Source organism: Ammospiza caudacuta, chromosome 7, assembly GCF_027887145.1.
Source record: "Ammospiza caudacuta isolate bAmmCau1 chromosome 7, bAmmCau1.pri, whole genome shotgun sequence".
Taxonomy (NCBI): domain Eukaryota; kingdom Metazoa; phylum Chordata; class Aves; order Passeriformes; family Passerellidae; genus Ammospiza; species Ammospiza caudacuta.
Window position 1 is genome coordinate 19,023,954 of NC_080599.1, and position 27,309 is coordinate 19,051,262.

General features: G+C 48.2%; 2 protein-coding genes across 7 annotated transcripts in view; both read right to left on the reverse strand.

The window, feature by feature from the left end:
* Positions 1 to 7,976: 7,976 nt before the first annotated feature.
* Positions 7,977 to 11,251, reverse strand: FASLG (Fas ligand). The gene is made up of 4 exons (XM_058808977.1): positions 10,913 to 11,251; positions 10,591 to 10,639; positions 9,671 to 9,709; positions 7,977 to 8,374 (listed from the first exon to the last, which is right to left on the reverse strand). Exons 1-4 carry the CDS (start codon positions 11,249 to 11,251, stop codon positions 7,977 to 7,979), a joined length of 825 nt encoding a protein of 274 aa, XP_058664960.1.
* Positions 11,252 to 18,066: 6,815 nt separating this feature from the next.
* SUCO (SUN domain containing ossification factor) overlaps positions 18,067 to 27,309 on the reverse strand; it is a 39,955-nt gene continuing 30,712 nt past the window's right edge. For all 6 annotated transcript variants that reach the window (XM_058808124.1, XM_058808123.1, XM_058808122.1 and 3 more), the window contains 7 exons: positions 25,948 to 27,102; positions 24,336 to 24,423; positions 23,051 to 23,155; positions 22,026 to 22,180; positions 21,598 to 21,689; positions 20,442 to 20,497; positions 18,067 to 19,909 (listed from right to left, as the gene is read on the reverse strand). In XM_058808124.1, the coding sequence (XP_058664107.1) occupies positions 19,463 to 19,909; positions 20,442 to 20,497; positions 21,598 to 21,689; positions 22,026 to 22,180; positions 23,051 to 23,155; positions 24,336 to 24,423; positions 25,948 to 27,102 (2,098 nt within the window). In that variant the 3' untranslated portion in view covers positions 18,067 to 19,462. The remainder of the gene's footprint in view (positions 19,910 to 20,441; positions 20,498 to 21,597; positions 21,690 to 22,025; positions 22,181 to 23,050; positions 23,156 to 24,335; positions 24,424 to 25,947; positions 27,103 to 27,309) is intronic.

The following is a 27,309-nucleotide window of genomic DNA, read 5'->3' on the forward strand; positions in this document are numbered from 1 at the left end:
GTGCACAGCCCTGGCACTTGTCCTGTGCCACTGCAACCCCACAGCTCTGGAACGTTGTTGGATTTTCTGTGACCCCTGTCCTTGGAAGGAAATGATGAATCTGACTCCATGTTCTTAGAGGGCTGATTATATTATATTATATTATATTATATTATATTATATTATATTATATTATATTATATTATGTTTATTATATATTATGCAGAAAGGATACTTATAGAAGGCTAGAAGATACTAAAGAAAAAACTCATGACTCTCTCCTCCAGAATCTGACACAGCTTGGCCCCTGATTGGCCAATAAGTCCAAACAATTCACATGAAACCAATGAAACAACCACCTGTTGGATAAACAATGTCCAAACCACATTCCAAAGCAGCAAAACACAGGAGAAGCAAATGAGATAATATTGTTTTTCCTTTTTCTCTGAGGCTTCTCAGATTCTCAGGAGAAGAATCCTGGGCAAAGGGATTTTTCAGGAAATGTGATGGTGACAGAATGTGTTTAATCTCTGCCTTGGAGTGCTCTGGAGATATGGATGCTTCAGCTGGCAGATGGATCTCAGCCTGTCCCGTCACTAACATCCCCCTGTGCAGAATAAAATGCATGTGGTGACAAAATAAACCCTTCAAGGAGACAGGACCTCATGATGGTTCAGACTGGAATTGGAAATTATCATCCTATTCTTTCCATCTGAGCCTTACCTGAGTCACCTCCCCAGCACAGCATCAGGGTCTGCACAGGATGTGAGAGGGGATTTCAAACAAAATGATAATTTATTTCTGTTGCTTAAGGAAACAGAACAGTCAGCCAAGGCACCCTGGTTCAAACCAAGTGCAGCAATGGGATTTAACTGCTGAATGTGCTGGAATCCTCCTGGTTCAGGATTTCCTCCTGAAATCCTCCTGCTCCTTCGCTGCTGGTATCAAGCAGGCAACCTGAGAAAATGGCATTCTCCTTTGTGCATTCTTGGTCTTCTGTGGTTTGGATTTTGCAGCCATGATATTTTATGAAAAATCCTTTTGCTAGGACTATTTCTCCTGAGAAGCCTCAGAGGAAAAGAAACACAATAATTATCTGCTGCTGTGGAATGCAACAGGTGCATCTTTGATTGGTCTCATGTGGTTGTTTTTAATTAATGGCCGATCACAGTCTGGCTGTCTCAGACTCTCTGGTCAGTCACAAGATTTTATTATCATTCCATTCCTTTCCTTTCTAGCTTTCTGATGAAATCCTTTCTTCTTTTAGTATAGTTTTAGTATATAATTTTCTTTTAATATAATATGTATCATAAAATAATAAATCAGCCTTCTGAAACATGGAGTCAGATTCTCATCTCTTCCCTCGTCCTGGGACCCCTGCGAACACCACCACAGGATTTCTCCTTCAGGACTGTAATGAAAGTTAAATCTCAGATACCTGTTCTTCATGCAGGAATCCCATCAGGAGGCACAGGTGCTCCCCTCTGCTGCCTTTTCCTCTGACATATTTTGCCTCTGTGTTGACATAAACCTCACAGGAGTGAGGAGAGAGAAGCACCAGGGGAAATGGATGTGCCCAGCCCAGAGCTGAGGAGAACATGCAGCCCAGTCCTGGGAGCCATTCAGGTGGCCCAAAAGCCCAGCAGCTGCCCAAGGTGAATTATATAAATAAATTCTATACATATTATTATTATATAAATAAATTATATAAATATAAATAAATTCCCCAGGGAATTAGGTGACCAGCTTTCAGCTCCCTGGAATGACCTGACCAAGGGGAACCAGAGGAATCCCCAACAACAAAGGAAATCTGGACAGGGAGAGTTTTTCAGCTGTTGTTGAAGGAAGCTGGTTGTGGAATGTGGGGAGAAGAGAGAGGGAGAGTTAAAATAAAATATATGTGGTGGTTTGTAAGGGGGTAGAGAAGGTGATTCTCTCACAGCCCATGGGGAATGGGGAGGCAGCTGAGGGAGAGGAAAGCATGTTGTGATTTGGAGTTCCACCTGCAGCTTTGAGTCTCTTTGCTGCCCAGAGGAATGAGCAGCTCATTTCCAATCAAACCTGGGAGTTCCCAGAGCAGAAAGCCTTTGTGCTGTTCCCCAGCTGCTGGGACAGGCCATGTGCAGGAAGAGAGCACCAGGCTCTTCTCATCACCCCCAGAGATCAATCAGCAGCAAGCTGTCAAGTTTTCTTCTTCCTCGTTTCCTTTTTTTTTTCCCAGTCATTATAATCAACCAGAAATTCACATGCAACGTGTCTCACCTAGCAGCAGAATTACTCTGTCTTTACTCATCTCCTCCTCTCTGCTGTGCTGAACCTCAGCCACTTAGTCATGCCTAAAATTCCACTTCTGTAACCATGATGTAATAAATGTGTCAGAGCACTGGGAGAATGAAAGCAATATCTGAATGTGCCCCTCTTTCCGTTCCCCTGTCTCTAACCACCAGACAAACTCCTTCCCAACCTGGTAAAAATGTGCCAAAGTCTGTGCAGCTCCTGGCGCTGGAAGTGACCCCACACAGGACATTGTGACAGAAACTCAGAGAGCCCAGGGCTGGCTTCAGGGGGAAAAAAAGGAGGTAAAAAGAGATTAAAAAATAAATCTGTGATGTAACCCCTTGGTTACAACCCATCCCAAGCCTACACAAGGTTTGCAAGGCAACGGGACCTGGTCTCAGATAAATGGGATACAGCATCTAATGCACATCAGACCCAAGAGAGGCCAAATCCCTGCCAAGCAGCTCCCTGTGCTGAGCAAACAATAAATATTTGCCATAAATATTTGCCATAAATATTTGCAGAGTCCCAGTTTGGGCAGCCAAATTTTCCTCTCTGCTCCCCCTCCTCCTTTACACTATTCCCCTGTTTCTATTTCTTTATCCAGCTCCCTCAAGAAATTCAGGTTTATTATTTATGTTCAGCCTCTGCTAAAGAAGCTGTGATCAGAGCACTGAGCATCCAGTTCAAATGAGCTCCCCTTCCCCTAAAGGGCAAAATTTATTGCTAGAGGAGTTGATGAGAACCCTTTCCCAATAATTTTGTTTGTTTTTTTTTTTTTTTTTTATTCAGCATCAGAACAAATTTTAAAATAAGTTTTCTAATTAATAAAATTCTCAAGGGGGAACAAATTTAAACTTTTCAGAGCTAGGAAAAACTGTCAAGAGGAGTGAAAATTTCTTTCTGACTTGGCCACTTTTGAAAAGGATATCCTCACTTTATGACATTAGCATGGAATGCAAAAGAAAAGCAACAGTTTGGGATTTCAAACCACAGTTTTTAAATTGTTCCACCCAAACAGCTGCCCACGGGAGCTCTCAGTATGCCAGGCAGAGGGAGCAGACCAGAGAACTCTGATCAGGAGATGTTCTGGGCTCCTCACCTCCTGTCAGCCTATTTCTCTCCAGAGGGGGATGGAGCCTATTTACAGCCTATTTCTCTGCAGAGAGGGGTCTCTGGAGCCTGTAAATCTGTGTAAACATCTGGTGCTGGAACCCCTGAGGCACCTCCACACCCGAGCCAGGCTGCTCCATCAGGGGAGGGGATGTCAGCTCAGAGCACTGCAAGCAGGGCAAAGAGAACCCAAACATCCCAAACATCCCAATGCTCACCCTGCTGGTGCACCTGGGATTGCCTTTCTCATGCACACACCCTTCCCTTGCTGGGGAGAGAACAGAATGCTTGGAAAGTTCCAATTAAATTTCAATAATTTATTTCTATTTTAAAAATTTTAAGTAAAGCCCAAGAGCTATTAAAATCACAGAGTGGTTTGGACTAAAGTTGGCTCCAACACCCCCAGTTTATGGCAGGGACTCCTCCTGCTTGTTCAAAGTCCCATCACACCAGGGCACTTCCAGGGATGGGGCACCCACAGCTTCTCTGGGCACTGCCAGGGCCTCACCACCCTCAGAGGGAGGAATTTCTTCCCAATGCCCCATCTAAACCTGCTCCCTTTCAGTTTAAAGCCCTTCCCCTTTTCCTGTCACTCCATGCTCTTGTCAGGAGTCCCTTCCCAGCTCTCTGGCACTGGAAGGGGCTCTGAGGCCTCTCTGGAAAATTCTCCAGGCTGAATAACCCCAACTCCCTCAGCTTGAGAGAGCCCAATGTCAGCATTAAACACTCATTGAGTATTGAATGGTAACAATCAGCAAAAATGTCTTTCAATGAGCAGCTAATTTGCTAGATTGGGGGTTGACTTTATCAAAGTCGGTGTGGCACAAGCAGCCTGTGAATTGAGAAGGTCCAATCCTGCCCTGAGCTCACTCCCAGGCTGCAGGCAGAGCCCAGGAGCTCAGCATGGCTTTGCTCTGGCCATGCAGGGATGTTTGAGGGAGGGATCACAGAGCAGAGCCAGTCCCACATCCCACTGGGTGCTGTGCCCCTGGCCAGGAGCAAACCTGGGAGCCCCAGCCTGGCCCTGCAGCAGCTCTGCCCTCCTCAGGAGGCCCAGAACTGTTCGTAACAGCACTGACCACCCCCCTGTGCCCCTGGATCTGATAGTGGCAGCTCTGGGGTGCCCTTGGCACTCCAGGTAAGGACAGATCTCGTCCCCTCCCAAGGGCTCCCCTCGTTGTCACAGACATCTTTTATGAAAAATCCTTTCCTTAGGATTTTTCCTCCTGAGAAGCTGACAGGCCTCAGGAACAAAATGTAAACATTGATTATCTGCTGCTGTGGAATGCAACAGGTGCATCTGTGATTGGTCTCATGTGGTTGTTTCTAATTAATGGCCAATCACAGTCAGCTGGCTCAGACTCTCTGTCTGACACACAAGCTTTTGTTATTAATTCTTTGCTATTCTATTCTTAGCTAGCCTTCTGATGAAACCATTTCTTCTATTCTTTTAGTATAGTTTTAATTTAATATATATCATAAAATAATAAATCAGCCTTGTGAAACATGGAGTCAGATCCTCATCTCTTCCCTCATCCAAGAGCCCCTGTGAACACCATCACGCCCTCATCCTGCCCCGGAGCTGGCTGCAGCCACAGCCTGCATGGGCACTGTGGGGTGACCCAGAGAGCCCTTTGGGATCCTCCCAGCCCTTCCAGCCCCGTGCCAGCAGGCAGAGGAGCCTCAGGGCAGGTTCCCTGTCGTCCCCAGATGCCCTGCCTCTCTCCAGGCTGCTCCCAGTAACAAGGGAAGCCCCTGGTGTGCTCAGCTGGTTTGGCTGCAGCTGCACAAAGAGCTTCCTGTGGGAGCTCAGCACATCCCTTTGAATGTCCAGAGTTGCTGAGAACCTTGTCGGGGGGCTTAGGGACCCTGGCATGCTGCCCAGAGCACCTGGGGATGTGATTTTGACCCTTGGAGCAAGTTGCCAGCTTTGTATGAGGACCTGAAAGTCACACAGGTTTGAATAGTGTAATAACAAAATGATCACAGGGTGAAAATGTAGATTTTAGGGTTTTTGGTATGGGGGTTATGGGGACAAGATGGAGGAATCTGAGCGTGTCTTGTCCTTCTTTCTTGTTCTTGTTCTCCATTTTCTGCTGTGATGTTGGCACTTTGGGATTGGTTTAGAGTAGAAGCTCACTGTCTAACATGGGTGATAGGTATTGGGAATTAAGTGTAAATATGTTATATGCAGTTTGTAGTATAAAAAGACAAGACTGCCTTGGGGGCCGTCAGAGTGCCTGTGGCTGCCCTGCTGAGCAGATCTCGGCTGGGCAGAAAGAAAATTTTATAGATAAGAATTAATAAACAACCTCAAGACCGAACAGTGAAGAGCCCAGACTCGTTCTTCAGTTGCTTGGGCTGAAGCAGAGACATCCTGCACATCTCAGGGCAGCAAATATCAACAGCCAACCCAAGAGCTTCCCACTCCCCACGGGGATGTCCCATCACCAGGAGAGCAGCACAGCCCAAAGAGCAAGCAGAGGAGGACAGCAATTCCCAGCCTTTCCTGGAAAGCTCTGGATGCAGCAGCTCCATCCCTGTGCTGTGCAGTTTCACCCTCTGATACGTGCAGAGAGAAAGTCAAGCCAGAAGACCCCTGAACTTCGTCCTTTTGAGATACTTTCCACCCTGAGAAATGCAGTGGAAACATCAGCAATGTCAGCAGGGCTGCAGTTTTTCCCTCCCACTGGCCACAGCAGTAGCCAGACCACTGAGAGGTTTCAAAGAAATAAACTTCCCTGAAGCAGATAACACAAACCACAGCGAGCTGAGAGCAGCACAGGGCAAAGGAAACAAATGCTGGGGCTGCTGAGGAGCCCCAGGCACTGAGAGCAGCAGCAGAGCTGCAGAGGGACCAGGGCAACCTCTGTGTCCTGCCTGTGACAGTGACAGTGACAGCCCCAGGGTCAGAACCCCGTGGAGCTGACACCAGGGTGAGCAAATGGGGTTTGGGGTTAATTTACACCACTTTGTTTCTTTGCCCTTCTGACCACTCTGTGAAAGTGCTTCTGGGGCCAGAGCTCACTCAGGTGGAGCCTTTGGGGACAGACAGCAGCAATTCTGCTCAGCCACCAGTGCCCAGCTCCAAACTGTGCATTGAGATCAGCCCCTTCCTGTTGGGCTGGGGCTGCCTGCTCTGTGCTGCCCACCCCACACCTCCCCAGGCCCCAGATCCTGATGTTTCCTGAGCTCCAAAACCTCATTGAGAGGGCCCTGTGCAGTGCCAAGCAGGCAGCAAAGAGGGATGATGGCACTGTAATATTTTCTGGAAAATCCCTTTGCCAGGATTTCTTCTCCTGGGAAGTCGAGAAGCCTCAGAGAAAAATGAAAACAATAATTATCTGTTTGCTTCTCCTGTGTTTGCTGCTCTGGAGATTATCCAACATGTGAACTGTTTTTAATTAATGACCAATCACCAACAGCTATGTTGGGCTCTGAGGAGTCAGTCAGAGCTTTCATTGTCATATTCTTGTTAAACCTTCTGTCTGTATCCCTCTCTTTCTTCAGTATAGTTCTAGTATAGCATTCTATAATATCATATCATATCATATTATATCATATCATAAAATAACTAAGCCTCCTGAGAACATGGAGTCAGATTCTCATCTCTCACCTCATCCTGGGGACCCCACAAACACCACAGGAAGAGGCTCCCAGGTTTCTGCCATGCTGGAGAAGGAATGGGGCCCTGAGCCCTGATCACAGAGGCCTTGCCATAGCCCAGCACCAAATGAGGAGAGGACAGCACCACTCACTAGAAAAATATATATTTACCATCTGTGTTTTTCTCAGGTAGGAACATCCCACGGCAAAGCCATGCACTGACAGTGCCAGTGTCACCAGGACTGGGGTGGCAGAGCAGCCCCATGGGGAGCCCTCATGTGCTGAAGGGGCAGGAGAGAGCTTGAGGTGCTGCTCCCAGTGCCCTGCAGAGCCCATGGGCACCCCAGCACCCCCACACCATGGTTGCTCACACTGCCACGTCTAGGACACCCCCCAGGGCACTGCTGCTCCTGGCACCTTCCTTGCAAGGCACTTGGGATGAGTTAAATAAAGAGGTTGAGGAGCATTTCCTGGGCTGGGAACGGTCCATAGCTTACAGAGGATGAGCAGAGCCCCTGTCCCAGCCCAGCTGGCAGGAGGGACAGCAGTGCCAGTGCTGGGCAGTGCCAGTGCTGGGCAGTGCCAGCCATGTCTCAGGAGGAGCAGTCATTCACACTGCTCATCCCACACCACTGTGGTGTCATGGCATCACCCAGGCACCTCCTGAACACCCCCAGTTGTCCCCAGCAGTCTGTGCCACACAGGGAGCGGCAGGTCCCACCATCTTCTCAGGCAACAGGTAGTGAGTTCCAGCAGGGTCTGCAGCACGCCACATCCTGAGTTTGTTGGGTTTTTGCAAGGAGAACACGTGCAATTCTGTTCAGGCTGATGCAGCACAGCCCTGGTGCTTTCCCATTGCTTGGATCCCCTCGTGCTGAAGCCCAAACATGGTTTCTGGTGGGTGTGGTGGTGCCCAGGCCGCTCCCAGCCCTCACACATCCATGTGGGGGTGTGTGTGTGTGTGTGTGTGTGTGTGAAGGGCCTGCCAGCCACACTCCACTTCAAAGCTTAAACAAACCAAAGAAAGTCTTGGACTCCTCAAAGTTGACCAGGGCGATTTTGGAGACGTTGACGTGCAGGCTGTCCATCCTCCTGAGCCTGAAGAGAGCGCCCAGGTAGCTGCTGCGGGCCCACATCCTCTGGCCCGAGCAGAAGTTGGCGGCCTTGTCCTCCATGAGCACCAGACTGCCCGGGGAGGCCGGGTTCCTCTTGTACACCACGTGTGCCAGCAGCAGCGGGCTGTCGCAGGTCGTGCCCCGGAACAGCACCCGCGAGTACACGAAGTACAGCCCCGGCTCGCTGACCCGCAGCCCCCGCGCCTCGTACTGCACCCCGCTGGTGTAGGCATGGCCAGAGCTGGGCTCCCACTCCAGCGGCAGCCCCTGCTGTGCTGGGTTGCCTGGAAGATGAAACAAGGCCAAAGAAAAGGTTGGGAAGTGGGTTTGGTTGGGTGGGCTTGGTCGGGTCACGCCCCACAGCACAAGGCAGGGTTCTCCTGTTGCAGTGTGATGGAATAGCCTGTCTCAGCTATCCCAGTTCCTTCCACAGGTGTGCCAACAACCTCTCCCTTCCCCTCCCCTTGTCCCTGCTGAGTGCTGTCCTTCAATCTTGGCATTCCAGAAGGGCCTCGAGAGATTGGCAGAGTTCAAAAGATGCCTTACACCCCTTGAGGGACCGTCCAGATGTCATTTTTCCTCTGAGACTTCCCCACCCTTTCCTGGTTGATGGCTCCCTACCCCTTCCCTGCCCCTCTCCCTGGGGTTAAAAGACACATTTCAAGAAGTTCTGTTAGAGCTGGTGCTGGATTCAGAGGCCTGTGGGCTAGAATAAAGATCTGGATCCAAACCCTCCATCAGAACCAACTCCTTTCCTTCACCATCGGCTTAAAGCTATTCCACCAGAGCTAAACCTGAGCTCCTGCATGCCTGCACTTGTCCCATGTGCCAGCTGCAACATCCAGCCAGCTAAAGGTGTCCGTGAGGTGAAACCCCACACATCCAGCCAGATAAAGGTGTCTCTGAGGGGAAATCACCACACACCCAGCCAGCCAAAGGTGTCTCTGAGGTAAAACCCCACACATCCATCCAGCCAAAGGTGTCTCTGAGGTGAAATCACCACACATCCATCCAGCCAAAGGTGTCTCTGAGGTGAAACCCCACACACCCAGCCAGCCAAAGGTGTCTCTGAGGTGAAATCACCACACACCCAGCCAGCCAAAGGTGTCTCTGAGGTGAAACCACCACAGCTGCCGCCTTTGGTCAAGCAGCAAGGCCAGACCAGTCCAGGCACGTCCCATCCAGCTATATTGGGATTTAATTCCAATATTCTCCAAGCTTTGTCTGCAGTGTGCAAAGTCCTCCTGGGCCTCACCCCTCAGCAGTGCCAGCCCCAGTGCCACTCGTGCCCTGCACACCACAAAAACCAAGCCAAACCCAGCCTCACTGAGAGGCACAAGTGAGGGGGACGTTTTGTCTGTGGAGCAGATTTCCACTGTCAGAGCAGATGTGTCACCTGAGGAGAGCAGCAGAGCCTGCGTGGGATGGGCTCCTCAGAACTCCAGCCATGGCATCCCCTGACCCCACCCCAGCTGCCATGGCACCCTCTGCCCCCCTCTCAGGTGCCATCTGGCCCCATCCCAGGTTCCATGGCACCCTCTGCCCCCACCCCAGGTGCCAGCCCTGCCCCCAGCACGTACCTGTGACATGGGCTGCCCTCCTGACCTCCTTCCTGTGCCCTGCACAAAGAGAGGGAACATTGGCCATGAGCTCCATGGAGGTGCCAGCCCAGAGGGCAGGGGACACCTGAGACACCATGCCCCTGTCCAGGCAGGAGCTGGAGCTGCCCTCAGGGTGGGACAGCACAGCTGGGGAAGCTCTGCCTGCCCTCAGTTTTCTCTGGGAAGAAGGGGCCATTCCAGTGACCCGGTGTTTGGAGCCCATCCACTCCATCCCTTCATTTTCCCCAACATCTACTTCATCATCTCTAATTTCAGAATCATCCTTTTCTTTTCTTTTCTCAAGCCTATTAAATTTTCCTCTCTGCTCCCCCTCCTCCTTTACACTATTCCCCTGTTTCTATTTCTTTATCCAGCCCCCTCAAGAAATTAATGTTTATTATTTATGTTCAGCCTCTGCTAAAGAAGCTGTGATCAGAGCACTGAGCATCCAGTTCAAATGAGCTCCCCTTCCCCTAAAGGGCAAAATTTATTGCTAGAGGAGTTGATAAGAACCAGGACTTCCCTTTCCCAATAATTTTGTTATTTTTTTTAATTCAATATCAGAACAAATTTGAAAATAAATTTTCTAATTAATAAAATTCTCAAGGGGGAACAAATTTAAACTTTTCAGAGCTAGAAAAAAACCATCTAGAGGAGTGAAAATTTCTTTCTGACTTGGCCATTTTTGAAAAGGATATCCTCACTTATAAGATTAACATGGAAGGCAAAAGAAAAGCAACAGTTTGGGATTTCAAACCACAGTTTTTAAATTGTTCCACCCAAATTGAAACTTTTTTGGGGGGGTAAATCAAAACCATCTAAATGAAATCTAGGAAAACCGGCAGGTTCTTGTGGAAAGTTTCAATGTTGCTGGGTTCCTCCTGCAGCCGCGGACTCACCTGTGAGTTTCTGAGAGGTTGCAGGAGGGATGAGCTCAGCGCTGGCAGACTGGCAAGAGAGAAGAGGAACATTGGTTTAGAGTTGTGAGCAACCTTTGGCAGTGCTTAAATCAGGGATTATCTCCATGGGGAGCTGCAAAGTGCTGGGAAATACACAGAGAGAGAGCTGGAAGGAGCACAGATATCCTGACAGGGGAACAAGCACCCTGTTCCTCTGTGCCAGCAGCCACTGAAATGCCACCTTGGTGCCCCCCGGGAGCATCCCAGCCCATTCCAAGCGTTCCTTTCCCCCTTTCCCTGCGCCCAGCCAGGCAAACCTCACCTCCCTGAGTTCATCCACCTCCTTCTCCAGGTGAAAAATCTTAAATATGCTCAGCCCCACTCCGGTGAAGGCCACCAGGATCAGCAGGAACATCACGAGGAAGCCGGCGCTGCTCCTTTCCCCGCGTTCCCTTCCTTCATTCCGCGGTTTTCTGCTCCGGTCGGGCACGGGCGGTGGGAAGGGAGCCGAGGGGACAGCGGGGGCACAGGGAGCCGCTGTCTCGGCACATCCATCCACCCAGAAGATGTGCGGGTAATAACGGAGGTTCTGCTGCACGGGGGGCAGCTCGTCCCCGCCGCGGCAGCCGAGCCCCGCGGCTCTGCCCCGCTGCGGCTGCATCCGTGCGCTGCGAGGGCAGGATGCTGTGCGAGGATGCTGCGGCTTCGAGAGGCTCCGAGCATCAGCAGCAGAGCCCTTTCCGGCCCCGCAGGACCCACCCTCCTCCCACAGCCCCGCTCCGGGGGCTCCCGCAGCCGCTGCCCACAAGCTGCTGCCCCCGCAGGGCTGGGGAGCTGCAGGGAGGACAAACCGCCCGGCATCCTGCACTCAGGGGACAGACGGAGCCCAGGGAGGACAAACCCCCCGGCATCCTGCACTCAAGGCTCAGACAGAGCCCTCCCCGGCAGGGGATGTGGTACGGAGCCCGTGGGATGAGGAATTAGGGATGAGGGATTGCTCCGTCCCCGCTCCCCGAGCATCCCTCCCTGCCTGTGAAAAATGCGTGTGTTTTATGATTGGCTTTTCGCAAATATTAAAATGAATGCTATGTGTGTTGTGTTAGGAAGTGATGCTGTATTAATTCTCTTAAGTACCGTGGTAAATATAGTTTTGGGTTATAAAAAGTGTTAAAATAGAAACGATGCTGTGTAGGATACTTTTTTTAAAGAAAGGACTTGCAATGAGAGAGCAGCCACAGGACACCTGAATCTGTCAGAGAAAGAGAATTTATTGCTCCATTATCAGGAGAAATGAACTTTTTCCCGCCTCAAAGGCACTGTTAAGATTCAGAGGAAGAAGCTGACACTGCCCAGACAGAATCCTGTGTTTGAATGGAATTTATGCACCATGTATGAGGTGTATGAATATGCAACAGGCTGTTGCTTTTAAGGGTTAATCCTCTGTTAACGTGGGTCCTTTTTCGGGCTTTCGCTGCCCAGAAAAAGGTACCCAGACTGTCTGTAACTCTTTGTATTTGTTGTCTCTTATTGTCCTAATTCAAACTGTACAAATTATTATTACTCTAATTGTATAACTATTTTATAGCCATTTTATTGCTATTTAACTTTTACAATTTTAAAAACAAGTGATTGGCGTTTTTCATACTGCCTTTCCCCACTCTGCAGGGCACAGCCTGGGCACAGCCTGGGCACAGCCAGCTCCAGGACTGCCCTCCTACCTTCCAAGGAAAAACACAGAGTCCAGACCATGCTGCACTGTTAAGAGCCCATTACAATATCCTAATGAGGAGAGACAGGGATATTTCCATTTTTCAATTTCCATTCCTCATGTACTGCAGATTTCTAAGTGGGGACAGTGAGATTTCCCCACAGATTTCCACACGTAAAAGTATTAGGAAAATAAGAATTAATAAAAAAAAAAAATTAAGAAAATGTATTAGGAATACTTTTTTTTTCACTTCACAGACACGTGTTGAAATGTGTATTTCTATGGGGTAGTGTTAAGAAAAGGAAATGCTTGACACAAGAGCAAACCAGAGATTAGTCTCCTGTGGTTGCAGGAAGCAATCACAATACACAGGCTTTGATCTTGAACATCAAAACTGGGATCTGAAAAGGGCACATTTGAACCTTTGTGCACTTGTTTCTCCGAAGCAAGGGCTCAGCTTTGCCTGCAACCACACCAATAAATCAGACATGCTGACAAAGCCTGGCACCACCAGACTCTTTGAAGATACTCACCAGCCCTTTGCTTGAGCAGCAATCCACAGCACAGGTTTCAACAACCCCACCTGGCTCTCCCTCACACTGCAGGGTTTAAGAGACACAAAAGCAACAAAAATCCAACTCTGACAAGGTCAAGCTTGGTCAATCCTGGCCTGGCTCAGTCCCCCTGTCTGTCCCAGAGCAGCCACCCCAGGACAGGTCCCCATCCCCTCCCACAGCCACTACAGAGAGGGTAACACGGTGGCTTTGCCTGGAGAGGATCCACTTCCACATTTTTGACACTGTGTTAATGCCAACAGCTTGCTGAGGTGGGACTGAGGAGAGAGTAGCAGCTTCCCTTAAATGTCACAAGTGTTCTTACTCCACACCCACTGCTTCCCGCTTTCACAAAGATGCTTTTTAAAGGGTGGCAGAGAGGGAGAGACAAGGGAACCAACTGAAGCCATCTCAGCTGCGCCTGCTTTTTTGGATGCCCTGCTAATACTCCATGGGGAGGCAAACCAAAGGTTGGGGCTATTTTACCATCAAAAAAGCTCAGTGCATAGCATGCTTCCAGAGACCTCTCCCTCTGCTCTCCTGCTGTCACCCTCTGCTTTCCTGCCACCCCCTTCAGACACCACAAGATGCCAGGCACTGACTGGGAGATGGTGCCAGGCAGGGCTGTGTCTGCACAGCACACCAGGATCACAGAGCCTGGGGCTGCAAGGGAACCCTGGAGATCCTCCAGTCCAAACAAAAGCAGGTAGTGGTGCCTGCAGGCCCTGTGTTCTACTGGCTCCCTGTGCTCAAATGACACAGGATAGGAACAGGACTGCTGAAATCATGGCAGGACAATTTGCTGCAGGTGGGCACTGCAGCCAGGTGGATTTTGCCACAAGGCCTAGAACCACAATTTACACAAGGCTGAGGCCTCCTAACAAGGACAGCTGGGCAGGAAAGCAGGGCATGAGAAGGACAGAAGGGGTGTCAGATTTGCCTCCACCACCCTATCTCCCTTTTGAACAGTCTGCACACCCTGTTTCCAGCAGCCCTGTTATGTCATTTGATCAGGAAGGAATATTTTCCAATGGAAACACCTTCCACAGCCCTCAGCAGAGAATTGTTCCCCTTTACCAAACAAAAAAAACTTTACACAGGCTGTAAAAGAGGATTTGCTCAGAAGAACACTCTCCTTCCCCAGTTCACTCACAGAGAGGTGAGAGCTCTTATTAACAAGACAGATAATTATGTTAAAATTGATGGCAGAGAATCAGCCAAGAGTTTGTATCAGCAGGACTTAGGGACCTGTCTGAAACAACCCAAAGCAAGCAGGACTTGAACAATGATCCAGATCTAATACTTGACAGAAAACAAACCCTGAAACTCAAAACAAAAACTGAAGTGTGAACCTCTCTGTAGGAGAGGCTCTCACCGTGTTTTGGACAGAGTCTCTCTGGAAGCAATTAACAAATATTTCCTATTACACTAATGACTAGTGGAAATGTTAAAAAGCAGCTCTTGAAAGCCAACAGGGCTGCAGGAATTACACCCAAGAGCAACTGAGAAAGCTGAGAATCATTCACATTCAAGAACACAATAAGGATTCAACATCATGAGCACAGGGAATTGAATCAGAATAAAACAAGGCAAGAAACAGAGGCTGCAGATCAAGCTCTTTGGGTAGAAAACAATGTGCTAGAAAGAAAACAAGTCTGAAGCTGAGAGGCTCCTCAGCTGGACATGAGCTTGCAGCAGGGAAAGCCCACAGGCTGCACACACAGCTCACACACAGCTCTGGGCATGGATCCTACCCTAGAGATCCCCTGGAACCTATGGGGCAGACAGGATCCATGGGGCACAGGGGATCTATAGGGCAGACACTCCTGGAACTCTCCACAAGGCTTTGCTCAATTCCAGAGAGGCTCTGGAAGAAGTTGGACAGACAGGAGGTTCAAATCTGTCTGTTCAAGAGCAGATTGGCAGGGAGGGATGGACAGTGTGTGGAAAACCTGTGAAGAAAGGGATGATTTCCAGCAGCAGAGAGCTCTTAAATCTCACAGAATAAAAAGCCTCCCAAGGAGCCACTCGTTGTGAGCCAAATCTGAAGGAGTTTGAACAAAAAAATGGATTTTGAGTGAAGACTGCTATGGATGCTTGTGAGAGCTGCCTCCAAAGGCAGTGGGGCTCCACCTGCTGAAGCCTCAGAGGGGTGTGGAAGGCACCAGAACCCACCCAGCCTTTGCAGCTAGCACCAACATCTTCATGTTGTTTTCTCTATTACGTGTTTATTAACAGTTTGGTTTCTCACATTTCCTCCACAACTGCTCTTCTTGCTGGGAGCATTTGTTGCACATGTAAGCCATGGCAAGGACATTCAGATGTTCACACACAAAAACAGATTTTAAAGCCCACTTTTAACAGCCCTGGCCTGGCATTACAGTGCTTAACACATCTCTCTTCCATGGAGCAAGGTGCTCTGTCCTCTCCTTCCCCCTGATTCCAACAAAAAGCCAGCAGCCCTGGATTCAGCAGAAGAGGGCTCTGAGCTGAGAGAGAACCCAAGGAGCCAAAGCAGATGAGAAAAAGAGTAACTAAAACATTACTCTGCTGCTTTCATTTCTTTTGTGCCTGTGGTAAGGGCAGGGAAATGAGGTGGGGTGGCTGTGAGGTGAAGGGATCTATTCTGAGAACAGAGCAGCAGGGTCATTCCATGGTGCCACAGGACAAAACAGAACGAGGTGCTGGGGCCAGCTGACCAAGAGAACATGCAGGTGTTGGGTTCCTGTCCCCTCAGGTGAAGGGAGAACAGGATATTCCCAAGGGTCTCATTTCCAAGCCCTTCTGCAGGGTCTGTGCCCTGCCCCAGCCTCTGGGCACAAAGGCAGGCCCAGCCCTGGCTCTGCTGGCCAGGGATGCCTGCTCAGTGCTTGACAGTTTAATTTCTTCTTGGGAGCAGCCAGTCTCAGCCCACTCAAGGCAAACAAACTGTAACTGTGTCATCACAACTCACAGAAGCTTCAGTAGCTGCTGCTTTCAGTTATTTTTCTGGGAAAAGAGAAACAGCAGCCAGGGACTGCTGTTTGCTGCGAGCTCACCGAGGGCACCACAGCTGGACGAGGCTCCAACCACATCTGACAGGGCAGAAAAACAGGGCAGAAAAACAGGCCCCGAGGTGGCAAACGCCTCCTTTGCATCTCTAGGTCCACCAGGGGCAGAGCTCAGCTCCTCTGCATTGCCTCCCAAGAGCTGCCCTGAGCCGGGGAGCTCCTGGTGACTCAATGGAAAGCAGCACAGCCAGGGCCAGCTGTGGCAGGGTCAGACAGCAGCGAGGCAGCAGCAGCTCCTTGGAAGCTTCTTCCAAATCCATCCTGCTTAAATCAGAGAAGGGCAAAGGGAGTTTCAGCACTTTGACCTGTGGGGCTGTCACAAAGGCCAGCAGCAGTTGCAGAGGGACACTCAGGGTTTCCAGGAGATGAGACAGCCCGCAGCACTCCGTGGGCAGGGGCTTCTCTGTTCCAAAAGAAGTGGAACATGTTTGTACCTCATCAGGCAAAACCTGCTAAGCTGTTCCACCTCCTGCTCTCACTGGGCAAAAGCAGAAGCCACACACCACCTTAGAGCTGAGTTTTCTGCTTACATCACCACACAGCTGGTAGAGTGTGCAGCTTTAAAAAAGCCTGATTTCCACTGATAGTTAATGTATAGAACCTCAACACCTTGGCAAACACAGCATGCACTTACACAAGGTGTGCTTGCACCCATCCACCCTCACATGGAAACCTTCACATTAAAGATTTTTTTGACCCTGGGCTCAGGACCTGTCCAGAGACTGAGGGACACCATCCTTACACCAACAGCTGTCCTACCTGAGCTTGCAATACCATGAGACTGTCACACAGGAATTTGAGATGTAAAAATTCTCATTAGAAACCATTATCATAAAGTCTATAACCAATTTAAGAGACTTGATTCCAAAGAGCCAAATTTTGAAAGCTACATTGCATGACGTTAATAAAATTGAAAGTAAAAAATTACTCAAGAGCCCACATGAAAGGAAAACATTAGGCAATAATAACCTGATGGTAAGAGAATTATTTTTTTTAGCAGTGGTTACAGATAACTAAAAGCAGGGTGTCAGTAGCAGGTGGAGGCTGTGGTTCAGTCTCCAGTCTCTTAGCAGAACGCACTCTGAAGTCTGCAAAACCATAACTGGCCCTGTAGGTTCCTTCAGATGCTTTATTCCCATGGCACACTTCCCATGTGCTCATTACAGGACAGGCTTTAGCACTGATATTTTTCCACAAATGCATCAACTCCTCAGACCTAAGTCAGGCCCAGTATTAGGGGAGCAGATTAGAACACATTTGGTCTTACATCTGCAATTGTTAACTTGGAAATCTGAATGTGTGCTTGGGATTTCAACATGCAGCCTCATTTATCAGCACAGGACAGAGCTGGGAGTCATTTGGTTCATAGCCAGTGTCTGTTTTCAGAATTCAGTCACATCCAGCTTCAGGTGATTCTTCTGGAAAACCCAGTGGCTGCCTGGGCAATAAAGGTACACGTGCTTCTAACAAGTGACATAAAGAGGAAGGAGTAAATAAAAGGAACCCACACTTCCCCCCACAAACCACCCAGCACTCTCCTCTCTCAGCAAGTTCCACACTCAGTTTTATTTTTAAATCATAGTTCTGTGATGAAGCAGAGTCCTGAGACACACACTGCAGTGGAAACTCAGTGCTGGGGAGGTCTCTGTGAACTTGGCATTTGGCTGCCCAAGTCCTGCTGGGCTTGGCAGAAATAAGTCAGAGGGGGAGCAACCACTAAGGGGCAAACTTCAAGCTGAAAACTCTGGTTTGAGATAATAACTCTAACTTTCCTTTCAGGGCCTTTTGTACCATCCTTCACAAGCCTTAGCTCTGAGCAGCAAGAGGTCATTTCATGCAGTTCTTCTCACAGAAAGCCACCACAGGCAGGGATCCCCCAGGGCAAGGTGTGAAACCTCTCCAGCAGGTTCACAGGGCCACAATTCCTGACCCTTCAGACAAAGCACTACTCAGCCCTCAGAATCCTCCCCCCTACACTTTTCTTTATTGAAACAGAAAAAAACATCTAGGCTGACAAGTTTATGAACTCCTTACTACAGCCCAAAGGATCCCATGTTGTAGCCCTGGACTGGAATTTTAAGACCAGTCCTTCTCTAAGAATGTAAGCCACAAGTCTCATTCTCAAAGGAAAAAATGCCAGCAAATGAAAGACAAAGTGTTCAGATTTATTTGGAAATTCACAGTTTCTAATGGCACTACAGCTCTGTAGTTACATACTCTTGCTCCACAACATTGGATGCTGCACTCTGGTGGTATGAATTTTCTTCATCCAGGTTTGACATCCTTCTGAATTCATGTTCAACACATCTGGTTCATGTGCTCTGACTGGCTAATTGTGCAGATCACTCTGAAAGTACATCACTTTAAAGTACTCATAAACTAACAAGAAAGCAGCAAAAAAACAAAGGCTTTAAATAAGTCACATTACATACAATACCTCAGAAAGGCATCAGATCTGTTAAAAAGGGTACCACTAAAAGTGCTCAATAAATTAACTTATTTTGTACAATGTGAACCTGTAACACCTGTCAAAAGAAAAACCTTTTGTTCCACTCACTCAGAACCACACTCAACAGCTCAGCAAGCACACATCCTATAGTATCCAAGTACACAGTCACAGTCAAAATAAAAAACACTTGAGTATGAAACACCAGCCATACCAACACTGCACATTTGTTAGCCAATACAAAAGCAAACGTTATGAAACACCTGCTGTGAGCCAGCCCCAAGGCTCAGACTGCAGACAGAATGCACCCTCACATTCCTCAGCACAACAGCAGTGAGCATTCCTCATCCACCTCCTCCAGAGAGCTGCAGCAGGCCATTCAGGTGACAAATGCATTCCTCAGCCTCCATCACCAGCAGGAAATCCTCAAGAGCCACCGTCACTGATTCTGCACATCAGAGTAAGCTCCGATTGTGACTGAAGGTGCAAGTAAACACAACTGCCATCCCTGGTGAGAGATTTTCCTCAACAGAGTTTGCAAAACAAGAATCTAGTCAGGCAAGTCCATCTCTTGGTATTTTTACAGTATCCAGTCCACATTACTGAGTCCAGCTGAAGGCCAACATGTCCCTTTACAGCACTGTAGTGTTGTATCTTCAAAAAAAGCTAGAGAAATTACAAAATAAATCAAATGACAAACAATTGTATCTCCCCTCTTCCAGTGGCATTATAAATAGACAAAAGGCACATAAATATGGGAAGGTGCAAGAAATAGGAACAAAGCTAAAGGAAGAGGATTAGGCTTTTATCCCTATTCCACCCAACAAACTGGGTTTCAAAAAATTTCTGCCCCAGGAACTGTGAAAAAAAACCTTTATAAAATGAACCCTGCCCTCCCTCCCCCCACGCTGTTCTCATAGGAAATTATCAGCCTTGTAAAGCTGCAGCTTATAGCCAAGATTGACACAATCCCATCTATTTAAAAAGGCAGAAACCAAATTTCTGAATCCTTTCCAATGAGTCGAGCTCTTCGTCTCCCACTATCCTCCCCCAGGATACCACGGACTGTTCTCAAACGAACAAACACTCTCCTGTTTGAGAAGCTCAGCTAGGTCTAGATGTGTCCAGAGACTGTCGTGACACCGAGTGTTCCCACTGTTATATCTTTGTTTCCTTTGATTATGTCATGCAGGCTTGGCATCGACCCCGACTTAGTCTGTATCAGAGTTTTTATGAGCTTCCCTTGGTCTGAAACTTTCGACCGCCTCCTCTTGACAGCTCTCTTCTCAGTCTTTGTCTTTTGGGTCTGCCCGTTGCACAGGCTGGTGCAGGCTGAGATGCCACAGAAATAGGACTCGTCCGACTGCGACGACGTCTCGGAGCTCCCTTCCGAGGGAGGGCCCTTGTAGGAAGAGTGATAAACCTCCCCAATGTTAGAGAAGTCCCTCTGGTTCGTGAAGGGCTTCCTTCCTTTGATGTCCCCGTTGGCTATGGGCTGCAGGGGCTCTGTTGTTGGCTTAATAGTCTCTGGTTTTTCGCTTTTGTACTTGCAACGCTTTTTCTGAAACCGCAAGCGGAAAAGAAATTAATGGTGAGGTTCTGGGAGGCAAGCAGAGCATGCAAGGCAAGCCTAGGAACCAGCAGGGAGAGCAGCTGAGACAGGCAGCACCTGCCAGCACAAACACCTCAGCCCCAGTGTCACTGTGATGTTTTATGAAAATCCTTACGTTAGGATTTTCTGCTGAAATGTCTCAGTTATTGTTCACATTTATTTTCTATCTGATGGCTGTGGAATGTGGTCTGGAGATGGTTTACCAACAAGTGCATCTATGACTGGTCTCATGTGAATTGTTTTTACTTAATGACCAAAGACAGCCAGCTGTGTCAAGGCTGTGAGCAGTCACAAGCTTTTGTTATCATTCTATTCTATTCTTGTCCAGCCTTCTGTCTGTATCATCTCTCTATTCTGTAGTGCACCATTTTTAATATATCATAAAATAATAAATCAGCCTTCTGAAACATGGAGTCAAGATTCTCATGTCTTCCCTAATTCCACACCCCAGCAGCTCCCTCCCCACAGGGTGAGACTGTACCTTCTTCTCTGGGGAAAACTTCAGGGGCTCCACAATGTACAGATCCTCTGGATCCACTGCAGGAGAGAACAGACACTCAGCACTGCTGACTCTGCCAGCTCTAGAGCAACACAGTCCCAGCTAAACACAGCATGACAAAATATTCCCCTGAGCAGGCACATTCCCTTTGTAAGTTGAGGGGCCACAACACAAGCACTGTAAGTAAAGTCAGCACACAGAGAAATTCCCCTGTGCTGTCATGGCAGCTCTCAGTGACACACACCTGAGAAGCCCTGGCCTTCTCACAGTTTTGGCCATGGGAGAGGTGCAAAGAACATCCTTTGGGGGAAAGGAGGAGTCAGAGAGTGTTGCAATCTAGGCAAGCAAACTGCTCCCAGTGTAAGAGTGTGCCATGTGCAGCCTGACACACTCAGAACACCAACAAGGCAGATGTTCACACTGACCTGAGAGCAGCAGGGAGAATTTGGGACAAGTGTTGTTTTGAAAAAAAAAAAACCAGTCTAGACCTTAGTTAGTGTTCGTGGCATCACACTGCCAGCTCCAGAGTTTCACTGGAGTTTTATTCACAGAACAAACCTGTGAGGCCAGTTTGCTGCACCCAGAAGAGCTGTGTCAGCAGCACACTTGCTAGTTACTATCATGTGCAACACTTGCTTTTGCATGACACTCATGGCCTAAGAAATCAAAAGTCAGCTGTCCCAAATCTACCATGAATACTGCAAAGATTCAGATCATTCCTCATACCCAAGCCAAGATAAATGGTCTAAGTTTTCTTCCTGAAGTTGCTAAATTTGAATCCTAAATACCTGCCAAGTTTCAAACATAGGCTATCAGGACTTCAGGAAAGTAGGACACTCAGACTTCCCACGTCTGGCATTTCCAAGGGAAAAGAAAAGCTACTTTCTGCAAGCTTCACAGCTTTGCAGACCTGAGTGCCTGCACTGATTGCTCCTAACCCTAAAAAACCATCTGCAGGGCAAAATAGATCTGTAGCAAAAACTGCATGTAAGGTTTTAGCATAATTCAGCAGAGTTCTGTGAGTATCTGGTACCTTGTTCACAAACCACCTTATGTGACAGAACACATACATGAACACACACACACTGTGCAGCACTCAGAGCAACAGCACAGACCAGATGTATGATATCAATAATACCTTCTTTACCAGCTAGCTGAAAAGACTGGGATCTGACCAATGGAAGGGAAGTTCTTCTTTTCAAATTCATATCATCATAGGAGGAGAAACACCTAGGAAATTCCAGAAAGCTTTTTTAACACATTTTTCTCAGTACATTTCTTCATTAAAATAATTCTTGGCAGAAAGAACTGTCTGCTGAAGTGCCCAACAAAGCCTGGCTATCAGACACACTGCTGTGTTTGCTACAAGTTATCAAGGCATGTTTTTCAAGTACAGGAGCCCCAAAATGCTCCTAGGAGAGTGTTATCATAGAGAGCCCTTTGCTATCAATTCTGAGTGTGCAGGAAGAAAACTCAGAATTAAAGCAGATGTGCCAGTACCAGCAGACTTAGAAAACATTAAAAAAAGCTGCAAGAACAATTAAGTTTCAAATATAAATACATTACCTTTTGGGGCTAGGGTAGTGATTGCTTTTGGGAATTTTTGAGAGGTAATCTTGACAGAACTGAGAAGGGCTCCTGCAGCGCTGCACAAAAAGCACCAAGCCCAGGATGAGGCAGAGAACCAGAGAAATCACCAGGTAAGTCTGGCGGTCAGAAACCTGCAGGGATTGGACACAACAGCTCCATGACATTGCCATTCTTATGGTCTAAAAGACAAAAGCTATGTTCTCAACTCACTTTTCTTTAGTTTCACTAAACACCTGTTCACATTTCAGTAATTTTTCACAGGTTTGATGCAGTCTGTTGGCTGTGCAGCATTCAGGAGTGAAGGCTGATAACAGGACAAGATTCCCCTACCTCCAATATCAGCACAACTACAGAAGCTGCCATCCCCTGCAAAGAGCATCCCAACCTCCCTGAAAGCAATACACTTCCCATAAGAAACAGGGCTCAAAAGTAACTTTTCTGGTTCACAGCTGACATGGATGCAACACTATGGCAAATCTAAACTGTACTTTTTATCAGCTGACACTGCAGTACTTCACAAAATACCAAGATAATCACTTGATTCAATGTGATTTCACTGACTACAGCACTCAAACAGGAGCTCAGCCAGCCAGGCATTAAAGGAGAAGCCTCACCAAGTGTTAGCTCAAAGAAGGTTTTGGCAATACCCACAAAATATAAAAGATCATGTTTATGGCACTGCTTGAAATGTCAGGCAGGCAGAACATAAACACTGAAGAGAAAATGTTCCTAACATTGTTGCCAAGATTTCCCTAATCTCTAAAGATGACAACAGCCAGTAGGGATGGAAGAAGGGTGCCTTGGCTCAGACTACAGTCATGGGGCATGGGGGGCTGCAGTAACTATGACCAAGACACCTCATGTTACTCTAATTTGCAGCTAGAAGTTTCAGAGAGAGTAGGCTGAAATCAACACAGCAAACAATTTCAAACTCCATTTGAAGACTGGTCTCTCCAAACAGAGATGTGCTGATGCATCCATTTCCTCTGGACTGTGATTACCTCACGTTTCAGCTCTGCCACGGCGGCTGACAGATTGGAGGCCAGCTGGGTCATGTTGGTGAGCTGTGCTTGCAGCAGCTGGATTGCCTCTGTTTGACGCTGGTCCTGTGGAGAACAGAGTCATGGGCATGCTGTCAGTGGCCAGGTTCCACTGTCACCTGCCCTCATGGCCACAGCATTAGTGTTCAGTCTGTCTGACACAGCAAGGCACTCAGCACAGCCTACCCAGCACTGCTCCCACCACAGTGCTCACATAACATCTGTCTGTCAACACTTCCTAACACCATGCCAAGAGCATCCCATCAGACACACTTGTGCTGTCCTCACCACGGGCACAGAGAGCAGGCAGCTCCACACAGTCACTGCCAGGAGGCCACAGGACACACACACAGCTGCCAGGCACAGCTCCAGCCCAAGGCTGGTGCACAGCACAGGAGCCCACACCAGCCACAAATGGCTCCTTCCCAGCTAACAGCTGCTGCCTGCAAGAGCCCTAACAGGACTCAACCCTATGAGAAATTAAGGAAGAGACTAACCTCAGACTGACCAGCACTGATACCCTTCCAAAAAACCCCAAACCCAACCCAGAAAAGGCAACACATGCAAGCTGCCATTTCCATCACTGCTCATGGATGAATAAACTCCAGGCTGGGGCTGCACTTCAGAAGCTTTCAGACAGTTTGGGATCAAGTCTGCCATGCCAGGTGCTTTGGTGAATGTTAGCACAGCAGTTTCTGCTCTATTTCACAGCTGCTCAGGAAAGCCAAGATGGCAGAGCAGGGAAAATCCACATTTTAAAGAATGAAGTAAAGTTTTTGATACGGATTAGATTTAGCCTAAGCCATTACTGTACCCCTCTGTCTTTCCATAGGCTCAGTCTCTTCAGCAGCAGGGAAATTGTCTATCAATACTTTAAATCAGATATGAAAAATGAACCAAATTTAAAAAAATTGTTTTGAGTGCAGTTACAACCAAGAAACAAGGGTTGGAACTGACCTGGGTAACTTTTTCATTGACAAAGACACTGAAGAGTTGTAGCCATTACCAGCTGACAACTGATCTTTTCTTCAGGTACAAAATCAGAAAACAGAGCTGAAAATGGCTTTATTCTGAAACAACTGAGAACATGTCTAAAAATCTTATAAAGGAGAAAAACAGGGAAGCATGGAATGGATGCTCTTAAAAGGCTCAGGTGAAAGAAGATTTCTGTACCTCTGTGCAACTCTTCATTAAAAGCAAGCCCTTCTAACAAGGAAAACACCTCAGTACTCTAAACAAATCATACCTGCTCTTCTGCTATTCTTGAGGTGTTCTGAAGTTTTATTATTGTTTTATTGAAAGCCTTCTGCATTTCTTCCATTTGTTTTCGGTACCTAAAACAAAAGGTGTTTAAGGCCGAAATATTAGTGCACAAAACTCCTCAGCTTGGACTTGTCTTTAAGTCTAAAACATGATTATGCCAGTAAAAACCTTCTCTTTGCCTAAAGAGCTTTATTTAAACATCAAGTGGTACCTGCTTTTAAGTTTCACAAATAAAACAGATGTCCCTTTTGTTTTGGTTTTTTCCCCCAAGTTTATGGTCCAATCTATTTCAATACCTTCAAGCTTAGTGCCAATTTACAGAATTCCCTCTGCACAATAATTATAACTGTGAGCCCCTTCCTTGGAACCAATTCTGAAATGGGTACATCTCCCCACTCTCCAGTAGCTAAGGAACACCACAGATAAACACCAATACACAGAGACATCCTTCACAGGAAACTCCTGGTTCCCTCTCCACAGCCACTTATTCAACCAGGGTTACTACAGATAACAGGGCAGTTTAAGTGGAAATAATTTAATAAAAAAAGCATTGTAGGTGTGTGACATTTAGTTCAACAGTAACAGAAGGATGTGCCCTTTTGTGGACAGAATTATGGACAGGATTAGTGCCTCCATCCTAACAACACTTCAATCTTCTAAAAAACCCACAGCAATCCTCCTCAAAATAAAACAAACAGGATTTTATCTGAAGCACAAAGAGGGAAGAAGCCCTGATTCACACAGGGTAACTCCAACAGCCACCTAGGCTCAAGTCCTCTCCTCAGCTTTCCATAAAGCTTTAAGCTGTGATTTACTGCTGTATTGCACTAGGTGGTTTCTTTAGTTATTGTTTTACATTGGGTGTTATTTGGCACTGAACAGTTCACACATTTTGTTCCACACACACCCTCTCCCCTAAGCCCCTGTGGAGGTGGTCTTGTCCTGGGTCAGTCCCTCCCATCACCTCTATCCCATTATTGGTTGTGGCCCCTCTCCTCTGTCCCTAAAATCTCCTGGAAGGAGACCCTCGGGTCTCTTTGGTCTCTTTCCCCCTAGGGACAGAGGCTCCTATCCAGGACTAAAGTGGGGCTCTGGTCCTGAGAGGAAAGCGCTCCTTGAGTCTTTTACTTTTGTCCTTGTAAGGCTGTGAGGGGCTGAGGGTCCAAAGCTGGCTGAATCAGACTCGAAGAGCCCTGAGAGCTCAGCCCTTACAATGTACCCTGTGCCCAAGGTGCCCTGGTACCTCACAGCCTGGATCCTCCCAGCCCTCACAATGTACCCTGTACCCAAACTGCCCTGTACCTCACAGCCTGGATCCTCCCAGCCCTCACAATGTACCCTGTGCCCAAACTGCCCTGTACCTCACAGCCTGGATCCTCCCAGCCCTTACAATGCACCCTGTACCTCACAGCCAGGATCCTCCCAGCCCTCACAATGTACCCTGTGCCCAAACTGCCCTGTGCCTCACAGCCTGGATCCTCCCAGCCCTCACAATGCACCCTGTACCTCACAGCCTGGATCCTCCCAGACCTTACAATGTACCCCCTGCCCTGTGCCCCCTGTCCCTCACAGCCTGGGCTCCTCCCAGCCCTCACCTCTGACTGAGCTCCTCCAGGTAGCGGCTGCTGAGGGACATGTTGACCTCCAGGGCCTTGATGCGGTTGTTGAGGCGCATGAAGACGGATTCTTTCTGGTTGGATCCATGAACCAGGTTGCCGTTGGTGTAGCCCAGCTCTGTGGAGTTCTGCAGCTCAGCATAGAAATCTGTGGCTGTTCTCTGGGGCCCCCCTGAGACCGGGAGTGCCAGCAGAGCCTCCTCAGCCGCCTGCTCGTCCTCCTTTGTCTCAGCAGGCACGGGAGGCTCAGCAGGAGGCACAGCAGGTTTCTGCACTTCTGGGGTGCTCTCCTTCCCTTCCACAGCATCACTGGCTACCACATCCACTGTGCTTTCAGGCTGCACAAGAGTCTCTGTAGGCTTTGGAATCACAGGGGTAGCAACAGGCTCTCTTGTGCTCATGTCCTTTACCTCAATGGCCACAGTGGGTTTGGGGCTTTCTTCCACAGCTGAGCTCTCAGCCTTTTCCATTTCAGTGCTGAGCTCTGGGACATCCACCTGGGGAGTCACCCTTGGTGCCACCTGGCCTGAGTCTTCTTTAGGAGGCTCCAGCACCATGTCTGTTGTGGGGGATGGCTTCACTTCAGAAGTAACTTCCAGCAGGAGGGACTGGGAGACAGTTTGAGGATGGCTTGGTTCCAGCTCAATGGTCTCTGTGGTCTCATTGCTGATCTCCTCGTGGACTGCACTGAAGTCAACTCCAACAGCAGACCCAGGGGGTTTCTCAGCTTTGCTGTCCACTTGCTCAGGCAGAGGCTGCTGTGCTGCTGTGTGGGCAGACTCAGGCAGAGCTGGCTGTGGCTGCTGCACACCCACAGGGTCAGGAGGCCTGTCCTCCCCTCCAGGCTCACTGTGCTGCCGCTGCATGGCTGCTGCCACCGAGCAGCACCTCAGCAGGTACTCGGAGAGGGTGGAGATGCAGCACACTGCTGCCATGTCACTGCAGTACCTCTCTGTCTCCAGCTCAAACCACGCTGCTGCCTCCTCCTCCTGCTCATCACTGGACAGCAAAGTTACTGTGGACTGGCTTGTATCTTCCTCATACTCCTGCACTAGCTGAACAATTGGGCTTTCTTTAGTCAAATCCACCATTATTTGCTCTTTCTCTAGCTGTGGAATATCTGTAGTAACAAGTCTGCAACAGAGTTAAAAAGACAAGGTGTTAATTCAACAGTTTTACATCTCTGCTCTAGAAGAATGTGAAAATAAGTCTTTTAGAAAACTAGCAAGGCTTAGTCCAGTGACCAAAGGCCAGTTTTGGAACAGAAATTCTGCAAGGTAATATTTTCTCTAGTGATTTTCAGTCCCAATAGGCAAACAAATTATTTCAAATCCTGCCTCT

Coding starts and splice junctions, on each gene's coding strand:
- FASLG (XM_058808977.1), bottom strand. CDS start 11,251: ATGCAGCCGCAGCGGGGCAGAGCCGCGGGGCTCGGCTGCCGCGGCGGG. Junction 10,640..10,912: donor AGGTGGATGAACTCAGGGAG/GTGAGGTTTGCC, acceptor CTCTCTTGCCAG/TCTGCCAGCGCTGAGCTCAT. Junction 8,375..9,670: donor GAGGGCAGCCCATGTCACAG/GTACGTGCTGGG, acceptor TTCATCTTCCAG/GCAACCCAGCACAGCAGGGG.